Source organism: Podarcis liolepis (genome assembly GCF_965112155.1).
Source record: "Podarcis liolepis genome assembly, chromosome: 5".
Taxonomy (NCBI): domain Eukaryota; kingdom Metazoa; phylum Chordata; class Lepidosauria; order Squamata; family Lacertidae; genus Podarcis; species Podarcis liolepis.
The window spans coordinates 23942875-23968493 of NC_139556.1; the positions used below are offsets into that span (position 1 = coordinate 23942875).

At 43.0% G+C, this 25619-nt stretch overlaps 1 protein-coding gene and 1 long non-coding RNA gene across 5 annotated transcripts in view; one reads left to right on the forward strand and one right to left on the reverse strand.

The window, feature by feature from the left end:
• Positions 1-25619, reverse strand: part of LOC310706531 (rap1 GTPase-GDP dissociation stimulator 1-like) — a 35825-nt gene that overhangs the window by 9754 nt on the left and 452 nt on the right. The window contains exons 2-9 of one of the 2 annotated variants that reach the window (XM_083502665.1): positions 21663-21773; positions 13863-13985; positions 11268-11393; positions 10367-10495; positions 9789-9914; positions 5194-5337; positions 2922-3053; positions 1994-2128 (exon numbers count right to left, since the gene is read on the reverse strand). In XM_083502665.1, the coding sequence (XP_083358791.1) occupies positions 1994-2128; positions 2922-3053; positions 5194-5337; positions 9789-9914; positions 10367-10495; positions 11268-11393; positions 13863-13985; positions 21663-21773 (1026 nt within the window). Of the gene's footprint in view, positions 1-1993; positions 2129-2921; positions 3054-5193; positions 5338-9788; positions 9915-10366; positions 10496-11267; positions 11394-13862; positions 13986-14975; positions 15380-21662; positions 21774-25619 lie in introns of those variants that run through there. The other variant, XM_083502666.1, reaches the window with a different exon arrangement.
• Positions 16232-24847, forward strand: LOC310706658. Of its 3 annotated transcripts, XR_014526018.1 has the most exons (5): positions 16232-16671; positions 17560-17671; positions 20599-20759; positions 21672-21784; positions 24723-24847. It is a non-coding gene; the product is annotated as an uncharacterized lncRNA (long non-coding RNA). The 3 variants fall into 3 exon arrangements; XR_014526019.1 differs by lacking the exons at positions 16232-16671; positions 17560-17671 and adding an exon at positions 18277-20193; XR_014526020.1 differs by lacking the exons at positions 16232-16671; positions 17560-17671 and having other exon boundaries at positions 20366-20759.

A 25619-nucleotide genomic window follows, 5' to 3' on the forward strand; every position in this document is an offset into this window, starting at 1 on the left:
CCCCCAACTCCCCACACCAGGCTCCTTGAGTGAAGCAATTCCGGGTAATCATTAAGAGCAAACCTCCCTGGGAAGAGAAGTATCCAACCTACCAAGCAATTTCCGGACAGTCTGCGTGCTCTCTTCCTTCCTAGCCTAGGGCAAGTGCAGCGGGCAGGCATCCCTTGCTGGCAACTTTAGAGTGCTGGGAATCTGACGGCTAATTAACTTGTTTGTAATTTCCTTGGGCTCCGCTAGCAGAAAGTTCAGACTGTAGGCCCTCGAGTGTGGAATGATTTTCAAAGAGAGCTCCCTGGGCAGGACTCTGAGGGTTTAATCAATTAATGAGGCCCCTTGCGCCTGCCCATACATTTTTAAAAATACTGTTTCTAATTGATTTCATTTCATGTTCAACTTGACTTTTTCATCTGTGGCTGTGTTTCTGCGTATTTCTTTTTTTAATAATAATAATAATAATGATATTTTAGCAATTCAACAGGGAATACAGTTTCAGTGAAAGACCCAGATGATGTGCACTGTATTAACAGAGACTGCTTTGGTACTGGAATGGCTCAGATGCTTAATCTCTAGGGTTCAAGCCCCACATTAGGCGAAGGATTCCTACACTGCAAGGGGTTGGGTTTGATGACCCTGATGGTCCCTTCCAACTCTACAATTCTATGATTTTCAGGAAGGATGGGGTTGAAACCAACTGGGTGGGAAAAGGCTTGCTTTTTCTTACATGTTTTTCTCATCAAAGCAAACCACGTCTGGTACGTTGGGGTTTTCTTCTCTTGTCACTATTTTATGGGAGGGATTCAATTGTATACTAGCAAATTTGGGTTTGCACAACTAAAGTGGATAAAAGCTCTCTGCTGCAACAAACCGTTTTTTAAATAAAAGGATGTTGCAGTAAGGAAACTGGTGGGGAAATGTACTAAAGGTTGTGGGGTAACGATTGATGGGAAGCTGTATAACCTCTGTACAAAAAAAATATATGGAATTAATGCTTAACAAACAATGGAGAGCATAGAAACTCTATGCAAACTCCGGATGAATGCTCAATAAACAGGTTGTTTAGAAGTGACCACCTCCAGACAGTGAGGAAAACCAAATGTAACTAAAGAAAAATGGATGGGCACTGTGCCAAATAAGTTTGTTACCCCAAAAAGCCTATTTTTAGACCAATATTTTCTTGAGCAAAATATCACACCCTCCAACATTTTAAAGATAAAAGGGGACATTTGTATGTATTCTAGCGATCACCACCTTTGCTCCTTTTGCTGCTATTGAACACTGTTGAGAGTTCTTCTCTGCCCAGTTTGCCTTCATTACAGGAATCACATCCCATTGAAAAGTAAAGGATTCTCAGGTTCTCCAATTGTATATATTACAGAATAGCTGCAATTAATGCACCCTATCTAAGCTAAAGAAACACAGGAAGCTGCCCGTTCATCCATCTAACCTGGTATTGTCTATTCTCAGTTGGCTGTGTTTCTTTAGGGTTCTAGGGAAACATTTCCCCCACCACCACCTGATACCTGATTCTTTTATCTGGAGATGCCCATATTTTTATTGAATATGTGATAGACTATGGGACTACAGTCTTCCTCCTTTGCAGGTTATGAGTTCTCAATGGAAGAAAGGATTGTATTTGCATTTGTGTCCATTGATGTCCATTTACACGTACAGTATGTGTGCTGATATCAATATGCCACCCCACCCACCCCTGAGATTTATCAGCTACATGCCAGTGAGGTGGTGGTGGGTGGCTGAATCTGAAGAACTCCAGTGCACGTATGTTTACAGAGAAAACTCTTTTCAAGGCATTCTCAACATCTCTCACCAAAGATAACAGATAGACAGAGTTTTACAAGGATCAGAGTCCAGGAAACAGGGAGTCCCACTCTCACACATTCCACTTCTCTCTTCCACTTCTGCCCTACGGCATGACTTTAATTTTAATTTTGTAGTTGTTCAGTTAGATAATTTGTGGTGCGGCTTTTTGTGGTACCTGGTATAGCAAGGTTTCGGAGAGCACTCAGGGCAGCATGTTGAACAGAGACATCTCCACTTTCCACATGTTGCTCCAAAAGGTCCAGAAGTTGATGTACGATTCCCAGCTGCACCATCCGCATGCAGTTGCTGTCTTGAAGAAGCAGAGGGGAAGAAAGCTGATAATATAAACTTCTGACATTATTATTATTATTATTATTATTATTATTATTATTATTATTATTATTATTATTATGTTTGTGTACCACCCTATTCCCATGGATCTTAAGGCAGTTCACAATGTGAAATTACTACACCCCGCCATATATAAACACAAAACGCATAATAAAAACAAAAACATCAAAATAAGATTTTAATGACAATACTTCATATAGGACAACAGTAAAGCTGTAGATCAGTTCTGGTAACCCTTTCTCCTTTTTAAACCTTCCAGAGGTACCTGGAACTTTTGCCAAAAGCATGATTTGTGGCAAAATTTCAACAGCAAAGGGGAAGATCTTATTATTATTGCGCTCTCTCTCTCTCTCTCTCTCTCTCTCTCTCTCTCTCTCTCTCTCTCTCTGTGTGTGTGTGTGTTAAACCTGAATTTTGACCAATAGATTTTTAATTCAGTAATGTTCATGCAAGAAGCTGGAGAGCTGATGTGGTTGCAGAAGTGGTAGCTTAAATGTCGACAGCATATAATAATAAGAGAAGTTGCATGCCATCATTTACAAGCACAAAACACCCAATAGATTTGTCTGTTGCGCTATGCTAAAAACGGAAGCTTCTGCTAGCAGAATGTTGTGCGAGCAGGCTGCCACGAGTGGATATCACCGAATGAATTATTGCTTTTATTGATCTTAAGAAAAGCATCCTGGGAACTTTTTTGGGCTCAGCAGCAGGATAAAATGCGTCCAATAAATAAAGTATAAAGGTATGTTTACCATTCCTGGCAAAGTTAGCAATGGCCAGAGCCCCCGTCAGCTGTAACTGGGTGTGCTTGGATGCAAGCCATGTTCCAACACTCTGGTAGATAACACCATTCCCTTCTGCAAACAGCTGCTGCATGGATTCATCTGTAGTACAACAAGCAGAGAGTTACTGATTGGATTATTATAGCTTTGTTTACTGCTGTGAAGAGAAGCACCTCTCTATGGGCTTTTCTGTATAGCCTGGTAGCTGATGTCTCTTGTGAATAGTTACTGGAAGTCAGGTGATGTTAGGGTGGTGGCTAACACATCACCACAAACAAGGAAATACATAATAATAAAAAGAGAACAAATATTTGCATACGTTGTTTTCTATGTATGGATTCAAATAATGATAAACATAATTTAAATAGAATTACAATGCTTCTCAACATAGCAGGGAAGACAGCAGAGGTGGGAAAGTTGACACCTAAGAGCTGCAATGTGGTGGTTGCCCTAATTTTATGTGTGGTGGGGAGCCCAGGGGGAGAGAATGGGAGCTGAGAAATGAGGAGAAACAAAACAGATGGAAGGAGGAGAAGGAAAACCCTCTGCAAGTGATCCCTTCACTGTCCTTTCTTTGGCAGACCACTGGGGGAAGAGGAAGAGGAGGGAGGAAAAAAGAGAAGAGGTGGACTGCCCATTTTGGTCTCTGGCCATGCTCACTGCTAGGCCCAGCTACCACTACCACCCAACCACTGAGAGATTATTCTCAAGAAAAAGTAGACCTCAAGAGAAAAACAGGTCCACCACCCCTTATGTGAGAGGAGGTATCTTCATGCTGCCACCAAAATATTCAGCATGATATCTGACGTTTTCCTTCATCACATGGAAATGTGTTTGTTAGCACTAGTTGCTGCAGCAAAGATAGTCCATAATCTCTCCAGGTGGACGACTAACACGATGTTGCGCATGTTACAGCAGTGGACTGTGGCTCTTCCAGTTTTGGTCTGAGCTGTGGCTCCGCCAGGTTTAAGCCATGGCCAAGACACCACATACAACCAGTCTTGCAAGTGGCACAGAAATGGCTTTAAGAAACCCAGTAAAGAGAGAGATGAATCTCTGAAGAAGGTTGATCCCAAGTTCCTGTGGAATATGCGTTTTGCAAAGCAACACAAGGGCTGAAGAAAATGCAGGCCAATAATGCTAAGAATGCGAAATCACCAGCTTGCCTCCAGATGGCAAAAGGGACTGGGCTCGCAGTTGTTTTCTTCTCTTTTCACTCAAGGCATTTTGTAGAAATAAAACTGAATATAACATGTGGTGGGAAAACAACAACTACAGTGGACTGTGGAGAAGCCAGAATTGGTTTCAACTTCCTTCATATGCTGAAGGTAAGACACAGCTCACTCCCGAGTTAATGTAAGTGACCAAAAATCAACAATAAGAAACCCCCCCCCAACCTGCCTAATTCATTAACATAAGTGACTTGTTGCCCTCACTATCCCCACCAGTAAATATTAAGTGAATAACTGGATAATTAATTGGATGCTTATTTTACACAGATTGCTTTCTGTCTGTAGTAATTACTACAATTTTGTAACCATAAAAAGAATTAACTGTAATTCCCAAGTGTTTATATTTGAAACAGATGCCAAGACTCCTCTCTTTATCTAGTTAGACGAAACAATAAGAAGCAGAAATGAATTTCTTCTTCTGATAAAATTACCCTTGTCAGATTAGCTAAGTTTAACCTACTGCAGATAAGCTAAAAGCAAACTTATATAGACTTGAGGTCAGGTATTACAAAAGGCCCCAGTAATTTCATCTCACTCCCCTGGAGGGATGGGAAACCTGCAGCGTCCAAGATATTACTGTATTCTGACTCCCATTAGCCCTAGCCAGCAAGGCCAATGGTCGAGGTTGATGGGAGTTGTGGTCCAACAGCATCTTGAGGGGCACAGGTTCTACACCCAGCCACACAGAATGTCGGAGATGCTGACTCAATCATCCTCCTGCAACCTTTGGCCAACAGCTAGCTGACTAGCCCTTAAATGCCCAAGGCGAACTTGTATATACGCAGGGGCTAGCACTAGCATTACAATCATACTACAAGGGTATCATTCCTTTTTGTTTCCGTTTTTTAAAAAGCCATCTGTGGTGGAAAATTCCCCCCAGGAATCTGGAAACGGCAGACCACAGCTGCGTCTGTAGCAAGGAAAAGGAAGCACTGAAGCAGATGGCCCTCCTGCAGCTGTTCTTGTTTTGTGCATCTGGACTCGCTCTCCCTGGGCTCGCTCAGTCTTACCTCCAAGTAGCAATGACACAATCAGATCCGACGCAGCCTTCAAGCTGCACACATCTTCTGGCTTGGAACTGTCTTGCAGCCTCTGCAGGATCTCAACTATGGCTTCCTGAATACCAGCTTCAACCAACTGAGATTTTAGGGCATCTGCGGAAGTCATGATAAACAAACATGTTTAAAGCTTCTTGCCAAGTGTTGGTAACCGCAGACAAATGAGGGCTCATTCTCACACTATGATTTACATCTCATCCTAATAACATGCTGGTGCAGGAGCTTACCCAGGGTTTGTGCTTCCTTTTGGAAATGAGGCACAGCGGAGACTATGGTGTCTTTATGGCATATGGTTTATTTACAAATGTATACAACCTGAACAATGGAGGGGTTCGTAGCATTAACACCCCAAAAGGGTTTTGTTTCTCGCAAAGACATCCTTGAATTCAAACAGAAATCAAACACTCCAACTCTTTCCAGTTTGCTGCTTTACTTCTAGGTCACTTCCCTGCAAACTCTGCTCTAAACTCTGGCTTTTGTCCTTCTCACTAACCATAGGCCAGAAGAATTATAGAATCATAAAATTGCAGAAGCCCCCCCCCCACTTGCTGACTCACACAGAGCTCCTTTCCTTTCTTTCCCTAAATGGCTCACCCCCACCCCCAGGTGATCACCTCAAGAGGAAGCTAGCCTGGTTTATATTATAACACTTTCAAAATCCAGGGGTTCAGGAAGCTGGCCTGGCTTGATTAGCTTTTAACATTTGTTGGATCCAGGGATTAGCAGGGCCTGGCACCCACAAACTCATAACAATATGAAGTAAGATTGTGTGAGAAGGACAAGCTCATGCTATGTGGAGGAGACCCCAATACAGGAACTTCCCATGCGATCTCTTATGACATGCCTACATGTATCAATTTTATAGAACTGCCACAAATGTCCTCAAGTTTGGTGAGGATGCTGAACGCCTAGTGATGTCTGCCCCAAACTACAATACCCAGGGTTCCCTGGCAAGAGGGAATGACTATTAAACTAATATAATTCTGTAGCATAGATATGTTATTTAACTGGTATAGTAATGAAAAAAGTCATAGAGAAGTTGCACCCATGCTGCTGGGATAACTTTTGTAGTGTGTCTGTTACTCAACCAAAAAAAGATTCATCGGTTAGAAGGGTCAATATAACACATCTTAAAAACCTGTCGCCACACTAATTTTGCCTCTCCTGCCTCTACTTTGCTGACAAAGGTCTATTAAGAAAGGAGTACATTTGCAGTTCCCAGGAACACCTACTGAAATGGAAAAGAGAGCATCCGAGTCGTTTGCAAACTAGTCTAGAAGCTCTTGGGGTGCTTGAAAGCCAAATTCTCTGCTAATTCAATCAAGACTTCGCATCGCTTAGCACTTGTTTGCTGAAGAGAGCCCAGGACTCTTATGCCATCTTTCCAATTAGCATCAAAATGCTGCCATCTTGAGTCAAGCACCCCTTATTCAGAAAAGCTAGGCTTAATTTGGAATCCCTCATGTTGTAAGCTCTTGCGCCCCCTCTCTGAAGAGTTCTCAGAGATCATAAGGAAGTTCTGGTATACAATTACAGTCCCCTTGATTTCTTCCCTCTCCGACTCTCCAGCTTATCAGCGCCTGCCACTTCAACACCCCTCCTTTGCCTTCTGAACACTGAAACATCAGGATGCAGTTGCTCTTTGCTCAATGCCCAACTCTTCTCTCCCTCCCTCCTTCCCTCCTCCATATCTCTCATCCTCCCCCTTCTTTCTGGGACAAGCCTCCAGTAATTTACCTTGAAATTGCCTTTTGTTTTACTTTCTCAGTACAAACACATTTTCCTGGAAAAGCCCAGACCTCATTTCTCTTGCTCCCTCCCTTAGGCAGTCACTCCACTGTTTAATGCTGTGCTCTGGTGAATGTTGGTAGAAAGTGCTATTTTGGGGTCAGTTGTACTCGAGTGACAGCAGCTTGTCCTCCAATGTAACAGAGCCAGAGCCATGGAGGGAAGAGATCCCACCAACAGTGCATCTGAATTCCCCATAGCATTCATGTTCCAGGAAGGCTTATTCCCTGAACGTGACTTTCAGAAGACCAGAGATGCATGTGCCAAGCAAGTGTGGAAACAAGGGAGAGGGAACCCTAGAAGAGCAGTAGGTGGTCTCAAAGGCCTGTTCAGACAAGTGTGATTTGTGTAATAAAAACTTTGAATCTCTGTGTTCTCTTGTCAAATAACATTGGGTAGAGACTGTGCAATAAAGCAGCCAGATAAGCATTGTGAAGTCATGCACTTAGCCCATAGGCAGTCAATATGGTGCTCTCCTGATGTTGGAATTCCATCATCCCTGACAACTGGCAAATGCGAGTTGAAGCTCAACAATATATGGAGGACACCATGTTGTCTACCCCTGGTTTAGACATGGTCATATTGAATTTTATTGCGCCTCCTGTTGTCACTCCACCATCAAACAACTTATAAGGGCAGATCCATACCATACATTTAAAGCACATTCAACACACATTCAAAGCACTTAAATGGCTTCCCCCAAAGAATCCTGGGAAGTTTAGTTCCCTCCTCACAGAAGTACACTTCTCAGCACTCTTAACAAGCCACGACCCCCAGGATCCTTTGTGGGGAAGCTATGTGCTTTAGCTGTTCACTGGGTGCATTTTAAATGTACGACACTAAGGACACTGAGGTCCAGCTCCGAGGGCCTTCTGGCGGTTCCCTCCCTGTGAGAAGTGAGGTTGCAGGGAACCAGGCAGAGGGCCTTCTTGGTGGTGGTGCCCACCCTGTGGAACACTCTCCCTTCAGATGTCAAGGAAATAAACAACTATATGACTTTTAGCAGACACCTGAAGGCAGCCCTGTTTAGGGAGGTTTTTAATGTTTGATGTTTTATTGTGCTTTTAATTCTGTTGGGAGCCACCCAGAGTGACTGGGGAAACCCAGTCAGATGGGCAGGGTACAAATAAATTATTATTATTATTATTATTATTATTATTATTATTATTATTATTAAGCATGGATTTCCCATAGTGCAATATCCTTCAGATCTATCTACAGTGCTGTGATGCAGTGCACATGTCCAAACTGGAACTATGTGGGCAGGATCAATTACATGAGTCTTTCCCAGCCATTCCTTCCACTGGGTGACAATTAAATGACGAGTTTGTAACTGACACTGCCCACATAGTTTTGGCACCGCCTGGCCCTGCTCCTACTCAACTGGAGGTGAAGCAAAGGTAGGTGAAGACAAGCAAAGGCGATCTGTCACCAGCAGGAGCAGATTCTCTTAGTTCCTCAGACCAATAAGCAATCTTGACCCAAAAGCTTCAGGGAGTATCACCTGGGTCACTATGACCTATTCGGAAAGCTTCCTTGCTGGTGCAGCTGGTCTGCTTGCAATTCTCTCCTTTGGCTAGAATCTTGGTGGTTCAAGAATGCCAGTTCTTGTGGTATCAATGTCTGGACAGGTATATAGAATCACAGAATTGTAGAGTGGGAAGGGACCACGAGGATCATCTAGTCCAACCCCCTGCAGGAATATTTTGCCCAACATGGGGCTCAAACCCACAACCCTGAGATTTGAGACGACTACATTCTAAAGTGCCCTTTTGGTCCTCTGCATATTTGTCTTGTGTGTGACTAAAGGGGATGACTGTGTTGACACCTGTCAACCTTATTACTGTAGCTGGGTTTTTTGTTTTTGTTTTTAAACACCCCAAAATATCTTGATTGTTTTGAATACTGAGACACACTTAAAAGCAGACTGTTGGTTGAAATCAGGACAGAGTTTCCATTTAATTATGAATGAACAAACGGAGGGAGTTGGTGGGCAGGCTAACATTTGGAATTACGGATATGAATAACTGTGACATATCCCTTAAGTTATTTCATTAATCTAAATTTGGTTAATTGAAGTTGACCATGCTGCATTAATCAATGGCTAATGTCTACTGTGATCTCATCAAAACAAAGGCTTTGGGAGCTTTTAAAATATAATGCGAGTAACTGAGGACCTGCACTGGGTTACGCATCCAAAGATACAGGACTGCTGCGGTTTGGGTACCTGTTTCTTTTGCATCCCTCCATTAGCTTCACTGTCATTGCTGCTTCACCTCACATTACATTTTTAGTATGGCATCACATTGTACATGACAAATATGTAACACATGCGTTAAGGCAACACAGATAAATGTCACAGGGAAAATCCATCTTGGCAGTCGTTCCTTACAATCATTTTATTTATTATCTGCACCTATCTCCTGCTCCCCGGTCAGGTTACAAAAATATCACAAAATAAATACCATGTACATTAAAATCATAAAATAAAATTGATGTTTTAAAACCAACATATCATGTTTTCCAGATACAATGTGTGAACCAGCCCTAAAACAGTTAAATGTACATTTTGGACTGTCTGGTGGTTAGTTTTCAAGTTTTTGCACAAGTTGACAGGGTTCTGAACAGTTCTGCTTGAAACATGCCTTTGAATCAAAGTGCTTTCCCTCTCTCTCTGATTCAATAAACAAACAGTTAGCTTAGATAACTGCATAAATGCATGTGAAACCACCCCAGGGTATCTCATCAAGATAGCTTACCATTCTCTGCTAGTGTGTGAAGAACCTCAAGGATGATTTCTACCTTCTCATGGTGGTTTGCTGCCCGTAGCTGATGCACCAAATGTTCTGCAACTCTGGTCTTGCTGAGGGCCTGTTTAGCAGTGTCTGCATAAAAGATCAAATGTCTGTGAATCACTTCATCTCTGTATGAAACATAAAGTTCTATCTGATTAGAAATGAGAAATCACTGTGTTGATTCTGCAGTGTGCCTTCTTGAAATGTTACCTGTTGGGTGGACTCCAGGTCAACAAGAGAAAAAAGGTCAACCCCTCATTTAAAGCTTTAGAGATGAAGGGGAGAAAGGTTATTTTATGGAGGCTATAGCTACTGTTAAAACATTTTGTATAGAGTGCAGTGGGTGACTGACTACATCACATTGTGTGCTGCCATGTTGACAACAGAATCCCTTCTTTGGCTCCACAAACATTTTTGTTTGTTATGTCCTTGTGCTTCTGAGTACATATGCAATAGAGCTGGGTGAGACTTAAGGCCAAGGCCCTTTTCAGGTGAGACAAAAGCATAATACAACCATAAGCAAATTGCAGTGCAAGATTCACCTATATCTGCAAGGTTGGATAAGGCCAGCAGGTTGACACGGACAAGAGGTTCATTATCGGGATAGTTTGACATTATCCTGACCAGTGACGTGATCACCTCTGCCCCCACCAGCTGCTCCTGAAGGTCATCTGGAAAAGACAAGTGCAAAAATTAGGAACTAGGAGCGACCTCTTTGGGGGGCTTAATACCTTCTGAGCACTCTCTTTATGACCTTTTCTCGTTACTACTGAGTGTACATGATACTGCTTGAGCTGATGTTGTGAGCTGCCTCGAGGGCCTTTCGACTAAAAAGTAAGAGGCAGGTATTTTAAAATAAATAAATCAAGGGATGAAACAGGCAACACTTAAGGGGAAAAAAACATTTCCATTGAATGTAGCTAGTTTGAAAGACACAAAGATAGGTGGCTCCAACAGGTAGAGTTGCTGGACTATGTGTCATGGTCCGGTTGGAGGCAAAGGAGTGGTGGGAGGCACCAGCAAAGGAAGCCCCAAGCAAATGATCATGGGAAAAAGGCTCAGAGCCAGGGGAGTTGTGGTGGTATGATGATGAGTGGTCAGAGGGAGAAGAGGTGGTGTCGGAAGCTGAAGAAGCAACAGGGTTGCTGGAGAGCAGGTCCAAGAGGCAGAGATGAGTCAGGCTGCTGAAGAAGCCAGAGGGTTTCCCCCTCCTGCTGTGACCAGCTCCTTTCAGAACATGGAGAGTAATGAAGAGGGCAGAGCAAAGAGAAACAAAACAAAACAGATTTCTGGGACCTCCAGTCCTCACAGCTGCCTCATTGGGAAGAGTTGCTGTGATCACCAGGCCTGAGCTACTTTGGTTTCTTTGAATAAAGAGCTTAAATCTCACAGCACCCCACCATCTCTTCTATTGATAAATGTCTTCAACACCTTTTTACTTACTGTTATCGTAGCAGATACGACCAATGGCCCTGCCAACATGAAGCAACATCTCTTGGTCTGTGCTGTCCAATAATGGGATCAGGACTGGCACCAAGCCAGCATCTATACAGTGGGTCTTCATCTCCTCTGCACAAACAGAAGACAGAGGCTATGTTCACCTAGTGTTCTGATATTGTAAGCAAGCATTGTAAAATTGAAAGAAGTGAGGTTTCAGTTAGGACTATAATGACAGTAAAGCCATTAAAACTGGGACAAATGTTCTAATTTTGGCCTCATTAACATGGCAATTCTGTAGAACGATAAACGCAAACCCACTAGCACATCAGCATATTATGTTTTAAGGGGGGAAGCAGTCCATACTTTTGAATTTGATTAATTTGGTGAAACTCGTGTTATGCTCATTAATAGATGCTAAGAAGTGACAAGTATCCCTCTGAATGCAATTTTTAATTAATCTGAGAGAATTGGATTAACTACCCAGACATTTCTTGGACATCTGAACATTAATCTCCTTTTTCTTGTCTCACTTAAAAAGCAGACAGGCCCCTAAGCATACTCAATTACTACTGAAAGAGGCATAAACGTACATGTGCCCCGATGTAAAACTGGGCTTTTCTTTTTTTAAACTGTCCCCCTCTTCAAATAGTGTGAACTGATAAATTGGTTGAGAGAACCCAATGCATTGGTGGGATGGGACACAGAGTGTCCAGAAGACTTTATGATGCTTTGAGTGTCCACTGATGTTCTTAAGCTTGTGAAGAGAGCTGAACTATTTCATGTTTTGGGGGCTCTTCTCAAGGATTGGCTGTTTTATCTGCAATTCAAAATGGGTTCCTCTCCTCCTCTCAAAAAATGGGCATCATCTTCCAAATCAGGAAATCTCTAAGAAGAAACCAACATGGTTGCAACTTTTTAAGTGACACAGTTCAGAGCCCTATATGGACCCTATATTAAGCAGGCACCATTCCAGTTATAGTGCCTTGGTAGGGCATTCCACACTGATACCTGCCTACCCATGTGCCTATTCTAGAGAGGACTGAAGTCCAAGGCTAGTGTAAGGCTACCAGACATCTCCATTTCCTGGGGAAGTCCCCGGATTTGTGAATAAGTCACTGGACAAATTCCATCCCTGGAATGTCCCCGGATTTAATTTAATGTCCCCAGGAAATGCAGCAGCGGCAGTCTCAGCAGCCCAGAGCAGTTGGCTCTGGCTGGCTTCAGGAGTTGCTCGGAAGTCCCCATATGATGGTGGTGCAGGGGCTCTAAGATGCAGCTTCTGGGCTGCCTCCACCTTCCCTGACCCCAGCAACTAAGCTGTGAAGGGAGGCTTCATGCTGCCTATCGGAGCAGCCTCCCAACTCCTTCTTGCATGCAAGCAGGAGTGGGGCGGGGATCTCTCAGCTGTGAAGGGAGGTTTCACGCTGCCTATCAGAGCTTGCGTGCAAGCAGGAGCAGGCAGGGATCTCTCAGTTAGGCAACAGGAAGCCTCCCTTCCCAGATGAGGGATCCCCGCCCCCTCCTGCTTGCACCCAAGTAGGAATGGGATTGGGGCTGCTCTGATGGGAAGGGAGACATTGCGCTGCCTGACAGATCCCTGCCCCCTCCTGCTTGCACAGGAGTTGGGATGGGGCTGCTCCGAAAGGCAGTGTGAAGCCTCGCTTCCCAGCTGAGGGATCCCCACCCCCTCCTACTTGAACGCAAGTAGGAATGGGATTGGGGCTGGTCCAATGGGAAGAGAAGGCATTGCACTACCTGAGCCTCACCACTGCCACCACTCTTGGCTCTCCTTCTCCGCCTTCCATGCCTGACCCACCACGCACTGCTTCCCCACCACCACCACCGAAGAACCAACAACTCAGGGGCTACCTAGGCTCATAGAGATTGGAGATAGAAGCCTTGGAGGAAGGGGAAATGTGGCGGTTGAGGTCAAGGCAGCGGCGGCCCCTTGGCCACTTCCATCGCTGCAGCATCGTCCCGAATGTGTTTCAATTAATTAATTAATTAAAGTGTCCCCGGATTCATTGAAAACATTTGGTAACCTTAGGCTAGTGGTTAGTGGCCTTCAATTTGATTTCTCACAATGCTTCAGCTGCTGTGTCAGTTCAGAGCATTGTACAGGTGTAATAATGCCTGCTGTGTTTTTGTACACAGACACCCATGTCTCAGGGTGAAAAAGCAGCTTCTTCTGCTTCTGCTGCTTCTGCTTCCAGTTAAAGAAGAAAAAGCAGAGAACAGCCTGTTTTTCTTCTTCTGTGCTACAGAATAAGCCCCTTCCCTCCAGTGAACTCTGGAGAGGGTCATGCACATAGCAGGGGTCCCCCTGGAAGGCACTTTGCCAGGAGCATGCTCAAATTGGGAGCTGCTGTTGGCCAGAAGCAAATGGCAAATAAACAGCTACACTTTTAAAGGAAAAACAACAATGCCAGAAGCAGTTTGATTCCCTTTAATGGCAGTCTGTCATCTATGAGGGAGTGCAAGCAGTTCTGAAAGGCATCTGTAAGTTTCGCTGTTGTGGTGCTAATGGACAGACTGTGACATTGTAGGTGTCCAGGAATCCCGAGCAGATAAATCCATCTGAAATATCATGCAATGTACCGTTTTTAGCTATCTCTGCCAGCACCTCAGCTGCCTTTACTGCACAAAGAGGGTTGCTCTGCAGAAGTCTGGCGAAAGCTGGCAAAACATCACTTTCAGCAATGAGGCTGGAGGTCTTGTGCTCTGTTGTGATAAAAAACATGACCAGGTTAAAGGGCAGGGGAAATGGGATTCTCGACGATATGAAACTCGGGCTGCCAGGTCATAACTGGGAGGAACGATGGCCACCTTATGACCCAGCAAGTCTAATTATAGATTATGGATTGAAACAAGTTGGCTAAGGGAGGTCTGTGCTAATGAACTCTTTCTCCCTGTCTGGTCCTGGTCATTTAGTCTTGCCACCTGAGTCTGTTCAGGTTAAGCTGTAGCTGGTGCTGCTCCCACCACCCACTGAAAATGCTTCCTGACTTGGATTTTAAGGAAATAATTTTGCACAACCAGTGCAGTAAGTAAGGGGTGTGTGTGTATCTGTTGCTAATACTGTTGGTTTTGTGGCCTCTTCATCTCCTGTGGATAGATCAACAATGGCTTTGGAAAGCCTGGGTTCAAAAGCCCACTCAGCTAGGAGTGATCTTGGGCGTACCTCACAGGATTGCTGAGAGGATAAAAATGGAGGAAGGAACCACACACACTTCCTTAATTTTTTTACAGGAAAGGCTTGCACCCTTTTTACAATCTTTGTGAGCTTATCAGGTTTCATGTGAGTGTTAGCAGTATTTAGCGGTCCAAATTTCTTAGGCATTAAAAAATAGCAGACTAACCGGCAACTTATCAAACCAGACCATTATAACTGAGCAACCCATTTCAATGTCAGATATGTTGTGCTGCTGAAATGTGTATTTCCTTGAACGTATCTTGAACTGAGGTGATGACAGTAGCCAATAATATTCATTGTTTTGTTTGTACTCTTGTCTCCTACGATTGTGTGGATGACAGTATGTCGGTAAGGTAGTAGTGCTTAATGGTACTAATTGGTGAATTTGGGGAAATTGTTTTTGGTAAAAGTTGTACACACACACAGTTTGTTACGTAGCATAAAATGCCATTGCCAAAGCAGTGCCACTCCTTTCACTAACAACTGATAATAAAAACAATACCATTTATGTACCTTACCACTTGTAATCAATCCTACTCAGAGTAAGACCCACTGAAATCATTGTTGCATCCTCTGAGGCAAGTCAGGTTAGGAGTCTATCCTGATTGCATTTTAAAATTATTTCTAAGTATCACAGAAAAATTCTGCCACCCCTGCTCTCCAGTCCTCTTTACAATTTTATTGCTTGTGTCAAGACCAAATTAGGAACTATATTTTTGCAGGGGTGATTTAAAACAGGACCATCACTTGACATGTGGAGAGAGTTGCACATATAGTACGTTGTTTCAAAGATACGGTACATTCTGTGAAGGCCATTAGGCCTTAAATTGCTATAATGTTACAAATGTGTTTAGTGGTGGTTGCTAGGTGGCAGCTTGTAGCAGACAGGCTGATTTAAGATTCAGTAGGTGGGGCTTAGAACAAGGTAAACTTAAGTCGGATTGGCTGGAGGTTCCTGTCAGTTGGACAGTTAACTGTAAGGGGGAGACAGTTGTAGATCAACAGAGGGAGACAGGAGTTACTAGGCAATTGTGAAGCTTTAAGGCAGTGGCCCTCCGGCTGTTTTTGGACTACAACTCCCATCATCCTTAGCTAACAGGATCAGCGGCCAGGGATGATGGAAACTGTAGTCCCAAAACAGCTGGAGGGCCAAGTTTGGCCACCACTGCTTTAAGGAATTGGTGACAGCAAAGTAATTCTGTAACCTAGAGAAGTACTGTCACAAATACATTAGGTGCCACATTATTGGTTCTGGCAGAGTCCCTGCATACGGATGGAGACAACTGTCAGTGGTCTCTTCTTACCTATGGACCAAATGGTCCTCCAGGACCTTGGGCAGCCTAGTCAAATATGCCTTCCTGTAATTAGTTGCCTTTTATTTTGGGTTTTTCCAAGAGCTCTTGGAGAAACCTAGACAGCATCTTAAAAAGCAGAGACATCACCTTGCCAACAAAGGTCCGTATAGTTCAAGCTATGGTTTTCCCAGTTGTGATGTATGGAAGTGAGAGCTGGACCATAAAGAAGGCTGATCACCGAAGAATTGACGCTTTTGAATTATGGTGCTGGAGGAGACTCTTGAGAGTCCCATGGACTGCAAGAAGATCAAACCTATCCATTCTTAAAGAAGACAGCCCTGAGTACTCACTGGAAGGACAGATCATGAAGCTGAGGCTCCAATATTTTGGCCACCTCATGAGAAGAGAAGACTCCCTGGAAAAGACCCTGATGTTGGGAATGATTGAGGGAACAAGGAGAAGGGGACGACAGAGGACGAGATGGTTGGACAGTGTTCTCAAAGCTACCTGCATGAGTTTGACCAAACTGCGGGAGGCAGTGGAAGACAGGAGTGCCTGGCGTGCTCTGGTCCATGGGGTCATGAAGAGTCGGACACGACTAAACGACTAAACAACAGCAACAAGCCCTCTTAGTTTAACCATTGAAAAATCATCTCTGTGCCTCTCCACATAAATTTCTGACTTATCCTGAAGAAAATAACAAACATGGCTCAAAGAAGGAATCTAGAGAAGCCAGCTCCTGAAAAAGAGCAGTGGAGAACAGCCTTCTGGAATGGTTCCAAGAAGCAGAAGAAATTGAGGAAAATGTACACCCAGTTATAGGAAACACCTATCATACAATCTAAGTCTGAATCTGAAAGGACCTTTCCACAAAAAAACCTGCTTTGGTCATGAGTATCATATATCAAACATATGGATGGTGAGTTTTTGAGCCATGCCAATCTGGTCTGGGACCATAATAAATTTCATTCAGTCATGCCAATTTAGTTTCATGACACAGGGCTAAAGTCAAGTCGCAGGGGCATGTTGCTTGCATTCGATATACTACTGGGTTCCAGGGGATCAATTAGGCAATCACAACTTGCTGTTTGCAGATGTGTAGAAATTCATGCTGGTTAACCCCACAGGGACTTTCCCTGGTTACCAAATTCCACATAGCTCCAGCTGAAGCAAACATCTTGGTAACAATGCAGTTGTATATGTGTTGGCTGTATCCAGACCTTCAAATGAATAAATTTGGGTTAGGAATCTTCATATTAATGCATGACCATCAGGGAGCCAGCTGTTGAAATTCTACTTTCTCCCCATCATCATCTGAAAAGCTCTATAATTTTTCTGTAATAGGTTATCAATCATCCCAACTGCAGCTCTGTTGCTGAAACATGTCAAATGACAAGTAGTGCACAACATTCGTTCATGTGTGTATATTTACATGCACAAGTACTAGAGACAATATATTCCTCCATCAAGGGATGCAAACTTAAAGAACAGCAACCCACCATAGCAGAATATTTTAAAGGCATTTTTAAACCTCAGAATAGGGACAGTGATTCACCATGGACAAGAAAATAGGGTTTGTCCTTGGTAAACAGGGACAGCTGGAGTGTATGCTGTTAGCAGCAAGAGTTTGTAATATACCCAATTAGGACTTGGTTCCTGCTGCGTCATCAAATCTAATTGGCATTCAGTTATAGTAGAAATCCCCAGAGAATTTGGACGCTCACCTGGATAGGCTGACTTAGAAGGGAAGGCTTGTCTTGTTTTCCCTTAAAAACAAAGCAAAACTCCCCTCTCCTTTGTCTCTTAGGGCTACTCTCATCGTCTGCTTCCTTCAATCAGTTTCAGCTGGTGAAGCAGTAAACAGCTTCTACCAGATATGAGCTTGCTCAGCTAGAAATGAGGACTCAATCAGATTATATGTAAGTTAAGCATGTATGTACTTAGTTGATGAACTGGGTGGCAACAGCAGCCACTGTATCCCACAGAAAAATCCATCCCCAGAAATGCCACCTAAAGTGGTAACTGCTCTGTAACCATCACATCATGATTGAGCGAGGCCATCAACATGATGGATACTGGTTGTCTTTTCTTTCCATTTCACTGCAGCTCTGTGCCTCAAAAGGAACTGTAAATTGAGATGGTTTTAGCTGGTGGTGTTCAGCTAAAACCAAAACACTGTGACATACGTGTCTCAGCCCTTCTAATAGTGAACTCAGCTGCTTAGGCTTGTAGTCAAAGTGGGGCTGCAAAAGAAAAGGTTGACAACAGCAGCCTTGGTGGGGGAACCCCAAGGTTTGCAGACATATAAATAATATTTGGCAAACCCCTCCCCCAAGCAGCCCAAGGAGGACTGAGTATGATCAGTGGCCACAGAATGTTGTGGTCATTTCAGACAACCTGTTTATTAGATTGAATGCTCAATTCACACAAAAATTGAGGGGAGAATAATAAATAATAATAATTTTATTATTTATACCCTGCCCATTTTGCTGGGTTTCCCTAGCCACTCTGTGTGGCTTTCAGCATATCTAAAACCATAATACAGTGGTACCTTGGGTTAAGTACTTAATTCCTTCCGGAGGTCTGTTCTTAACCTGAAACTGTTCTTAACCTGAAGCACCACTTTAGCTAATGGGACCTCCTGCTGCCGCCGCGCCAGCCGGAGCACGATTTCTGTTCTCATTCTGAAGCAAAGTTCTTAACCTGAAGCACTATTTCTGGGTTAGCGGAGTCTGTAACCTGAAGCATCTGTAACCTGAAGCGTTTGTAACCCAAGGTACCACTGTAATAGGTTATACAATGCTAGCTATGTAGTGAGTATTCATTTTGATTCATTTACTGGGTGGTTAATGCAAGATAATGTCAAGCAGTTATTGCCACATACTTTTCAGTGTATTTTCCCGTCACTTTGCATGATTTTTTGGGGGGGGAGGGGGGGAAAGCAAGTTTGTTGAAAAAAGGGCACCAAATCCACTTTAATTGGGAAATCTTAATTTGCTGGTATGCTTTTGAGTCTCCTGCAAAACATTCCAGAAGCACCCTGAGTGTCTGTCTGTTGTTGAGGTGGGGTGTGTGACCATAGCTGTCAACTTTTCCCTTTTTTTAAGGGACATTCCCTTATTCCGAATAGGATTCCTCACAAGAAAAGGGAAAAGTTGACAGCTCTGTGTGTGATGAATGGAAAACCAAGGGGAGGTGGAATGGAATGGAGTATCCTTTAAGGAGGCACACCTGGCTGGCTGGAACACAGAACACTCCTCGTGGTAATATTCTGATGCAGGTGCTATTTGTATGAATACATTAGAAATACCTTATAGTATTCTAATAGTATATTCTTCAACCATTACATCATAGTTCATTTCTGGCCACTGTTGGGCACTGGATTTAGGTAAGGTTTTGAACCTGAGGCCATAAGCATAACATAACCTGGAGCAGGCTTCCTCAACCTCGGCCCTCCAGATGCTTTTGGCCTACAACTCCCATGATCCCTAGCTAGCAGGACCAGTGGTCAGGGATGATGGGAGTTGTAGTCTCAAAACATCTGGAGGGCCGAGATTGAGGAAGCCTGATCTAGAGTGATGATGTCACCACTTTGTACTAACTTTGAACTGTCCTAAATGCCCGAAATTCAGCACTGCCAGAAGCCTCCAGCTGGTAGTACGGGTGCATACGAATGACATCATCAACATGTGCCAACCACAGGAGGGGCAGGAAAACATTCAGGAATTTTTAGACATTAGGAAGAGACATTGTTCCCCTGCTTTGGCTCCACTGCAAGAAGGAATGGTGTGTCCACCACATTTGCAATGGTAGCGGTACAGCTAACACTGCGGCCTGCTATGAGTGGCACTTTCTGACATGAAAGTTGTCAAAGCTCTCGTGCTGCACACACTTTGTCACCCTTAAGTCCAGGTTATGTCGTTATGGCAACCACACAAAACACTTCCCTCCTCTGATGAGCAGGTGACAGCTGCTTAGCAAAGGCTGACAAGTAAAATAAGCTGCTGCCACCTCAGTGAAGCATAAGTTAAGAAGCAGTTAACAATAAGTAATTGAACTGCCTCAGCTAAGCCTCCCTAACTACCAAGAAGTATTCAATACAATACAATAGTACCTTTTCCATTTTCCGGGGAACAAATACAAAATACCAAAAGATAGTTGAAATTCTCAGTTATTGTGTCTTTCAGATTAGTTGACATGATTAAGGGCTTTATTTGAGGCTAATGTGTGCTGAAAGTAGAGTTGAGAGCCTCTGTATCGCCTCTTTTTCTTCCTGAGTTAAGTAACTGAGCTAAGGCCCAACACTTCTACAAGCCAGTGCTTTTCAAACTTTTTACTTTCAGGAGATTTTCCTCATACCTGTTTGCCTGCATAATTTCTGCATTTCAGAAAAGGTTCTGGATAAGATGTTCAAGGCCTTTCCCCATCTGGTACCTTCCAGGTATTGTTGGACTACAATGCCCATCATCCCTGACCATTGGCCATGATGCCTGGGGCTGATGAGAGTTGGAGTCCAATGCATCTGGAAGGGGGAGGTCAGGTTAGAGAAGATTGTTCTAGGAATATAAAAATGGTAATATTTTTATTTTTAATTTAATTTTAGTTTCCCATTGCTCTCAGTGGTAACAGTTGCAACTTTTCTTAAGTTGGTTTTCTAATGCTTTCTCATCCTCCAGTGAGGACTGCTAGCTCTTTAGCGACTCCCACTCAGAGAAATGCCTGGCAGGCAGAAAAGTGATGCAGATAACAGTCACCACAATGTCACAATGGCCAGTTCCTCTCCTGCAGGTAGGTGACATCAGCTCAATGTCACAATGACCAGTCTCTCTCTCATTGTCTCAAGCAGGCAACCACATTTGGGCACCTCTCTCACCGAGGCAAGCAGGAACCCATGGGCACAGCCTTTATTTCTCTTCATTGTGGTGGATAGCAGCCATATGTGGGCACAGTGGCCACCAGGATCTCTCTTATTCAATAAGAGAAGCAGCAGGCATGGGGAGCTGGCAGGTAGGCATCCAAGGTTATTATTCCATGACTTCTACATAAAGGATACACCCCAGAGCGGCTTGGCACAACAACTTAAAGATTGGTACAGGAATGGGGGTGAGCGGATGAATGCTGGCAGCAGCCCAGATACAATAGCAAGACAACTTGCAGAGTCAGAGCTTGGCATAGTTTGATAGAGATGATGGTGGCCAGAAGAATAGCAGGCCCTGGCCTGAAACCCATATATGATGGAAGAGCTCAAATTTTCAGCATGTGCCCAACAGAGGGAAAATTGGAAGGAGGCAGACAACAGTGCACATGGAAGCAGGTGCAGCCAACAGTAGCAAACAGAGGCAGGCATTGTCTGACACATCTGATACTGCAGGACTTCAGCTTTCAGCATGTGTCTCAGGGGGCAAATAGCGGGTGGGGGAGAATGGTAGCTGCAAGGCACAGATGCAACAGAATATGAGATGGGGAGAAATGAGAGAGAACACTGGCAGAGAAGAGACAGTATGGAGCAGAAATGCCAATGATTATCCTAAACTTGGCAGCGTGCTGCGGACATCAAATCACAGGGCAGCTCAGGGAACCCCAGCAATATCTAGTTGGCCTTCAGGAACAGTAGTTGCTCCCACTCACCCATCCGCCATCTATGAATGGTGTGAGCTCATAGGTTTTTTAATTATACATGTTTTCGAAACCTACATTAGAAGAGTCAAATGATAAATTTGAATATAGTACACTTTATGTTAGTGCCTTAATGGAAAAGAACCAAAGGGGATTGTGTGGACAAACAGATTTGAAAAGAAAAAGCTTATATTAATAACATTGTCATTAAATATTACTGTGTTGCCTCCCCGATTTGAGGGGCACTAAGGGTTGGGCTCAATCAGCATAAAACATATTTCAATTATACTTAACTATCTTCAGCCAGAGCTTGAAGAACTCCATCTAGACTTTTGAAAATCTGTTCTTCACCTTCGGAGTCCACTCCATCAAATCTGAGATGCTCCAGGTGTAGATTCAGGGACTCTGTTCAGAAGGTAAAAATAAATGATGATTGTTTGTTTATGATGTCATGCATATATTAAAGCATGGGAGGTTACTTTGTGTAGGTTGTTTTTTTTTTGGGGGGGGGGTTCATTTAAAGACCACTCACAAATTTTACTCATATGTTTGCTCTCCTTCCCAGAAACATCTAATTCACCATAAACAAAATAATGTAAAGATGTATGGAATATATGAATATATACACATATGTTGAGCATTTTTTAAAAAAAGTCTAAATTTTCTGCTAAACTAAATTCGTATTCTCTGCAAATGATAACTTTATACAAATATAGCAAACATGCATAATTTTTGCTCCTTCTGTGATCCAAACCTGGTTCAGATACCATTTCTTCTTTATGAAAATAAATGACAACCATCCTCTTCATTCAAATGTTGTAGTTTTACAAATAGCAAGAAACTTTGGTTAATCATTCAGTTTATACACAGTTTGCTTAAGAAAAAAAATTCCAGGTGTTGTTATTTCCCTAGTGATTGGTTCAGTGGAATAACACCATATGCACAATGACTTTCGAAGTCCTTGAAAGACGTTGGCCAGATGTAAGATCATCTTGTTATGATTTAAAACCAAAATACAGGAGAGAAAATAATAATTGTTGGTGGGAAGGGTGATTGATGGAGGATATCTCCAAATGTAAAGATTTTAAACTTTTCTCCCTCAGAGCTCACATTTATGAGTAGGAAATTGGAAGTAGGATTTCCAATAATAAAATAGGAAATTATTTGTCTCCTACATGAGATGTAGGGTTTAATCTTTCATTTCAAGCCAATGCTATATAAATGCATCTTCAAAACAGGAAGCTCAAGTTAAGAATACCCTCATTTGCTGAGCACCCATGGGTTAACTTCAAACAATATATGCTTCTTGTTCACAGAGCCCAACAGAGACTCCATCTCCTCAGAGTATTGTGGAAGAAGGATGTCAATCAACATTTTATGATCTCCTTCTACCGGTCCACAATAGAAAGTGTCCTTTCATACTGCATCACGGTGTGGTATGCTGATTTGACATCAACTGATAGGAAGTGTCTACAGAGGGTGGTGAATACTGCACAAGATATGGGCTGTCCCGTGAATCCACTGGATGACATTGCAGAAAAACGTTGCCTCAGGAGAGTGAGGAAAATTCCAAGGGATGATTCACACCCTGGCCGGTGTGATCTCCTGCCCTCAGGCAGAAGATATAGAAGCATGATTAGTCGCAGCAACAGGGTAAAGAACAGCTTCTATCCGTGGGCTGTTAGGCTGCTGAATGAAAAGATAACAACAGGTCAACTGACTTTTGGTTTTGGTGGGTGTGCGTCAGTAAACGAGGGGGGTTAAGACTAAGAGAGCTCACTGTATACAAGTTGTACAAGTGACAATAAAGTATTTCATTTTATTTCATATATCAGAGTTCTCAACTTGAAGGTCCATGTGTTGAGTGCTTTCAACGCAACTTGAAGGTCCATACATGTGTTGAGTGCTTTCAGATGCTATAGAGGGGAGGCTACCCAGTCAGATGGGCAGAGGTACAAATAATAAAATTATTATTCAGGCACCACATTGAAACTATCATGAAAAAGAATCAATGTGTGCCTGGTTGAAGAGAAGGGCAATCATATGCATCTTGTAGAATGCAAAAGTAATGCTTTCAGACTAGCACAGGTGGGTTTTGGTCCAGTACGTATCCACTTGGAGGCAAGAGAGAGGGTAAAGGAGGATGACCATTAACCTAAAATTAGGATTAAGAGAAGCACTGGGGAAAGCGTTGGAGCCAAGGAATGCCTTTCAATAGTCAGGTCTTCAGAGCAATGCAAACCAAACAGCTCGTGAGAGACAACTGGAATGTGGATTCTCCTAGGATGATCACACTGCCGACCCTCCTTTAAAACTATGACTGAACAGGGAGAATATAATGAGAAGATGTCGCCTATGAGACTTTGAAGTAGTTTGCAGTACTGTGAAAGCAGAAGGCTGTAGATAGGCAGACAGAGGAATAAGGGGAAAAAGACTCTCGTATCTGGTATAATGAGGGTAAAAATATATTTCTATAGCCATAATGACTTTGCAGTGACCCTTGTGAAAGGGAATCCCGTTTAAGCAGTTCTTACAAATACAGTATCATTAAGCAGTGCAAGGCCAGCTTCATATGAAAATTGCATCCTTTTCAACTCTTTCAGATCTTTCTTAACAGGAATCAATAGCTATTATTAGCGCATCTGTGGAGTTTATTTTATTACTGCTCATTGATAGTTAAGGCCTGGATCTTCACAACAACCATATGAGGTACTCTAAGCTGGGAAATAGTGCAGCCAATGAACTTCATTACTGTCTGTGGATTTGAAGCCTGCAATGTCAGATTTAAGTTCAGCCCTTGAACCACTGCACCATATTGGCTCTCTGCATCTCCACTACATGCCATACCGATCTGTCATTCAGCTGTATAGCATCACACCTCTCATCTGATAGAAGTGGATGAAGCATTCTGGGATGTGCAAAAATAGTAGCTTGAAAATATGCACAATGTAGGACATCAGCTTGGAGATTCTTCAGAAGAAAGCCTTGTGAAGTATTGAGCTCAATCCTTCACAGGATATTTTAAGTCAAGGTTAGGTAATCTTCCTCACCCCCAAGGGCCACATCTATTCCTGGCCACCAACCCCAAACATACACAAACCCCTCTTACATACCCAACATATTGAAAACTCCTACACGCAGGAAATGTACAATATATACCCACGTGTAACTGGGGTTGGCAACCAAGGCTGGCGTCCAGTGTCCAGGGGATATTCCTTCATCACAGGGGCCTAGATGACCCTCAGGATGGCTTCCAACACTACAATTCTCTGTTTCTTTCTACCATAACTGACTTACAAAGCAGAGGGAAACTTGTAATTACTGGAAACGAATGTTTTCACATATCTTTTTCAGCGGCACAGTTGGATTTGAAATAAGGAGCCAATTTTAAGACTTGGCGATGGAGAGAATTCTGTTATGAAAATGAAACAGTGCTGAAGGCAGAACAAAAAACAAAGTTTCTTTCCATGCCAAAACAATGAGTATTGGGGCAAGCTCTCTTCTCTCTCTCTGTTTTGCATCTAGTGTTCTAGAGTTGGCTTTCATTAGGTTTCCAAGTCTGGAATATTGTGATCATCTGTATTTACATATCTTGCAACAGATCAGTTAAGCTTTTTCTTTGTGATTGATGTGACCCTCCTCCAAATGGATATAAAAGGCTGTAGCTCAGTGGCAGAAGGTTCCATATTTGATTCCTGGCACCTCCAGGCAGGTATAAGAGAAACCCACTGTCTGAAATCCTGGAGACCTGTTTCCAGTGTAGCCAACATGGTGCCTGACTCCAAATCCCATTAGCCACAGCCAGCATGGTCAAAGGTGAAGGATGATGGAATTTGTAGTCCAACAACATCTGGGAGACATCATGTTTGCTACCCATGGTATAGACAATAACCGAGCTAGACAAACCAATAGTTTGGCTTGGTATAAAACAGCTTCCTATGTTTAATTTTCCCAACATACTGCATGTAACATCTAGGTTGCTTGCCTTCTATAAATAGCACAATCTATTACATTTGCCGGACTTGCAGGCAATTTTCTGTAAAATGCAATGGGTTTAACCAGGCATTCTGCTTTTTGAAGGTGACAGTTTTTCAGAGATAAGTACAGGTGCACACTTTAATCAGTAGATTAATCGGCTACAGCTTTAATTGATTCATTGGTGGGGCTGAAAGTTAAGGACATACGTGCTTGAAACTATTTTGGTTCCACTGTGCTACTATAGATAGAAATGAACAAGAAAATGTTACAGAT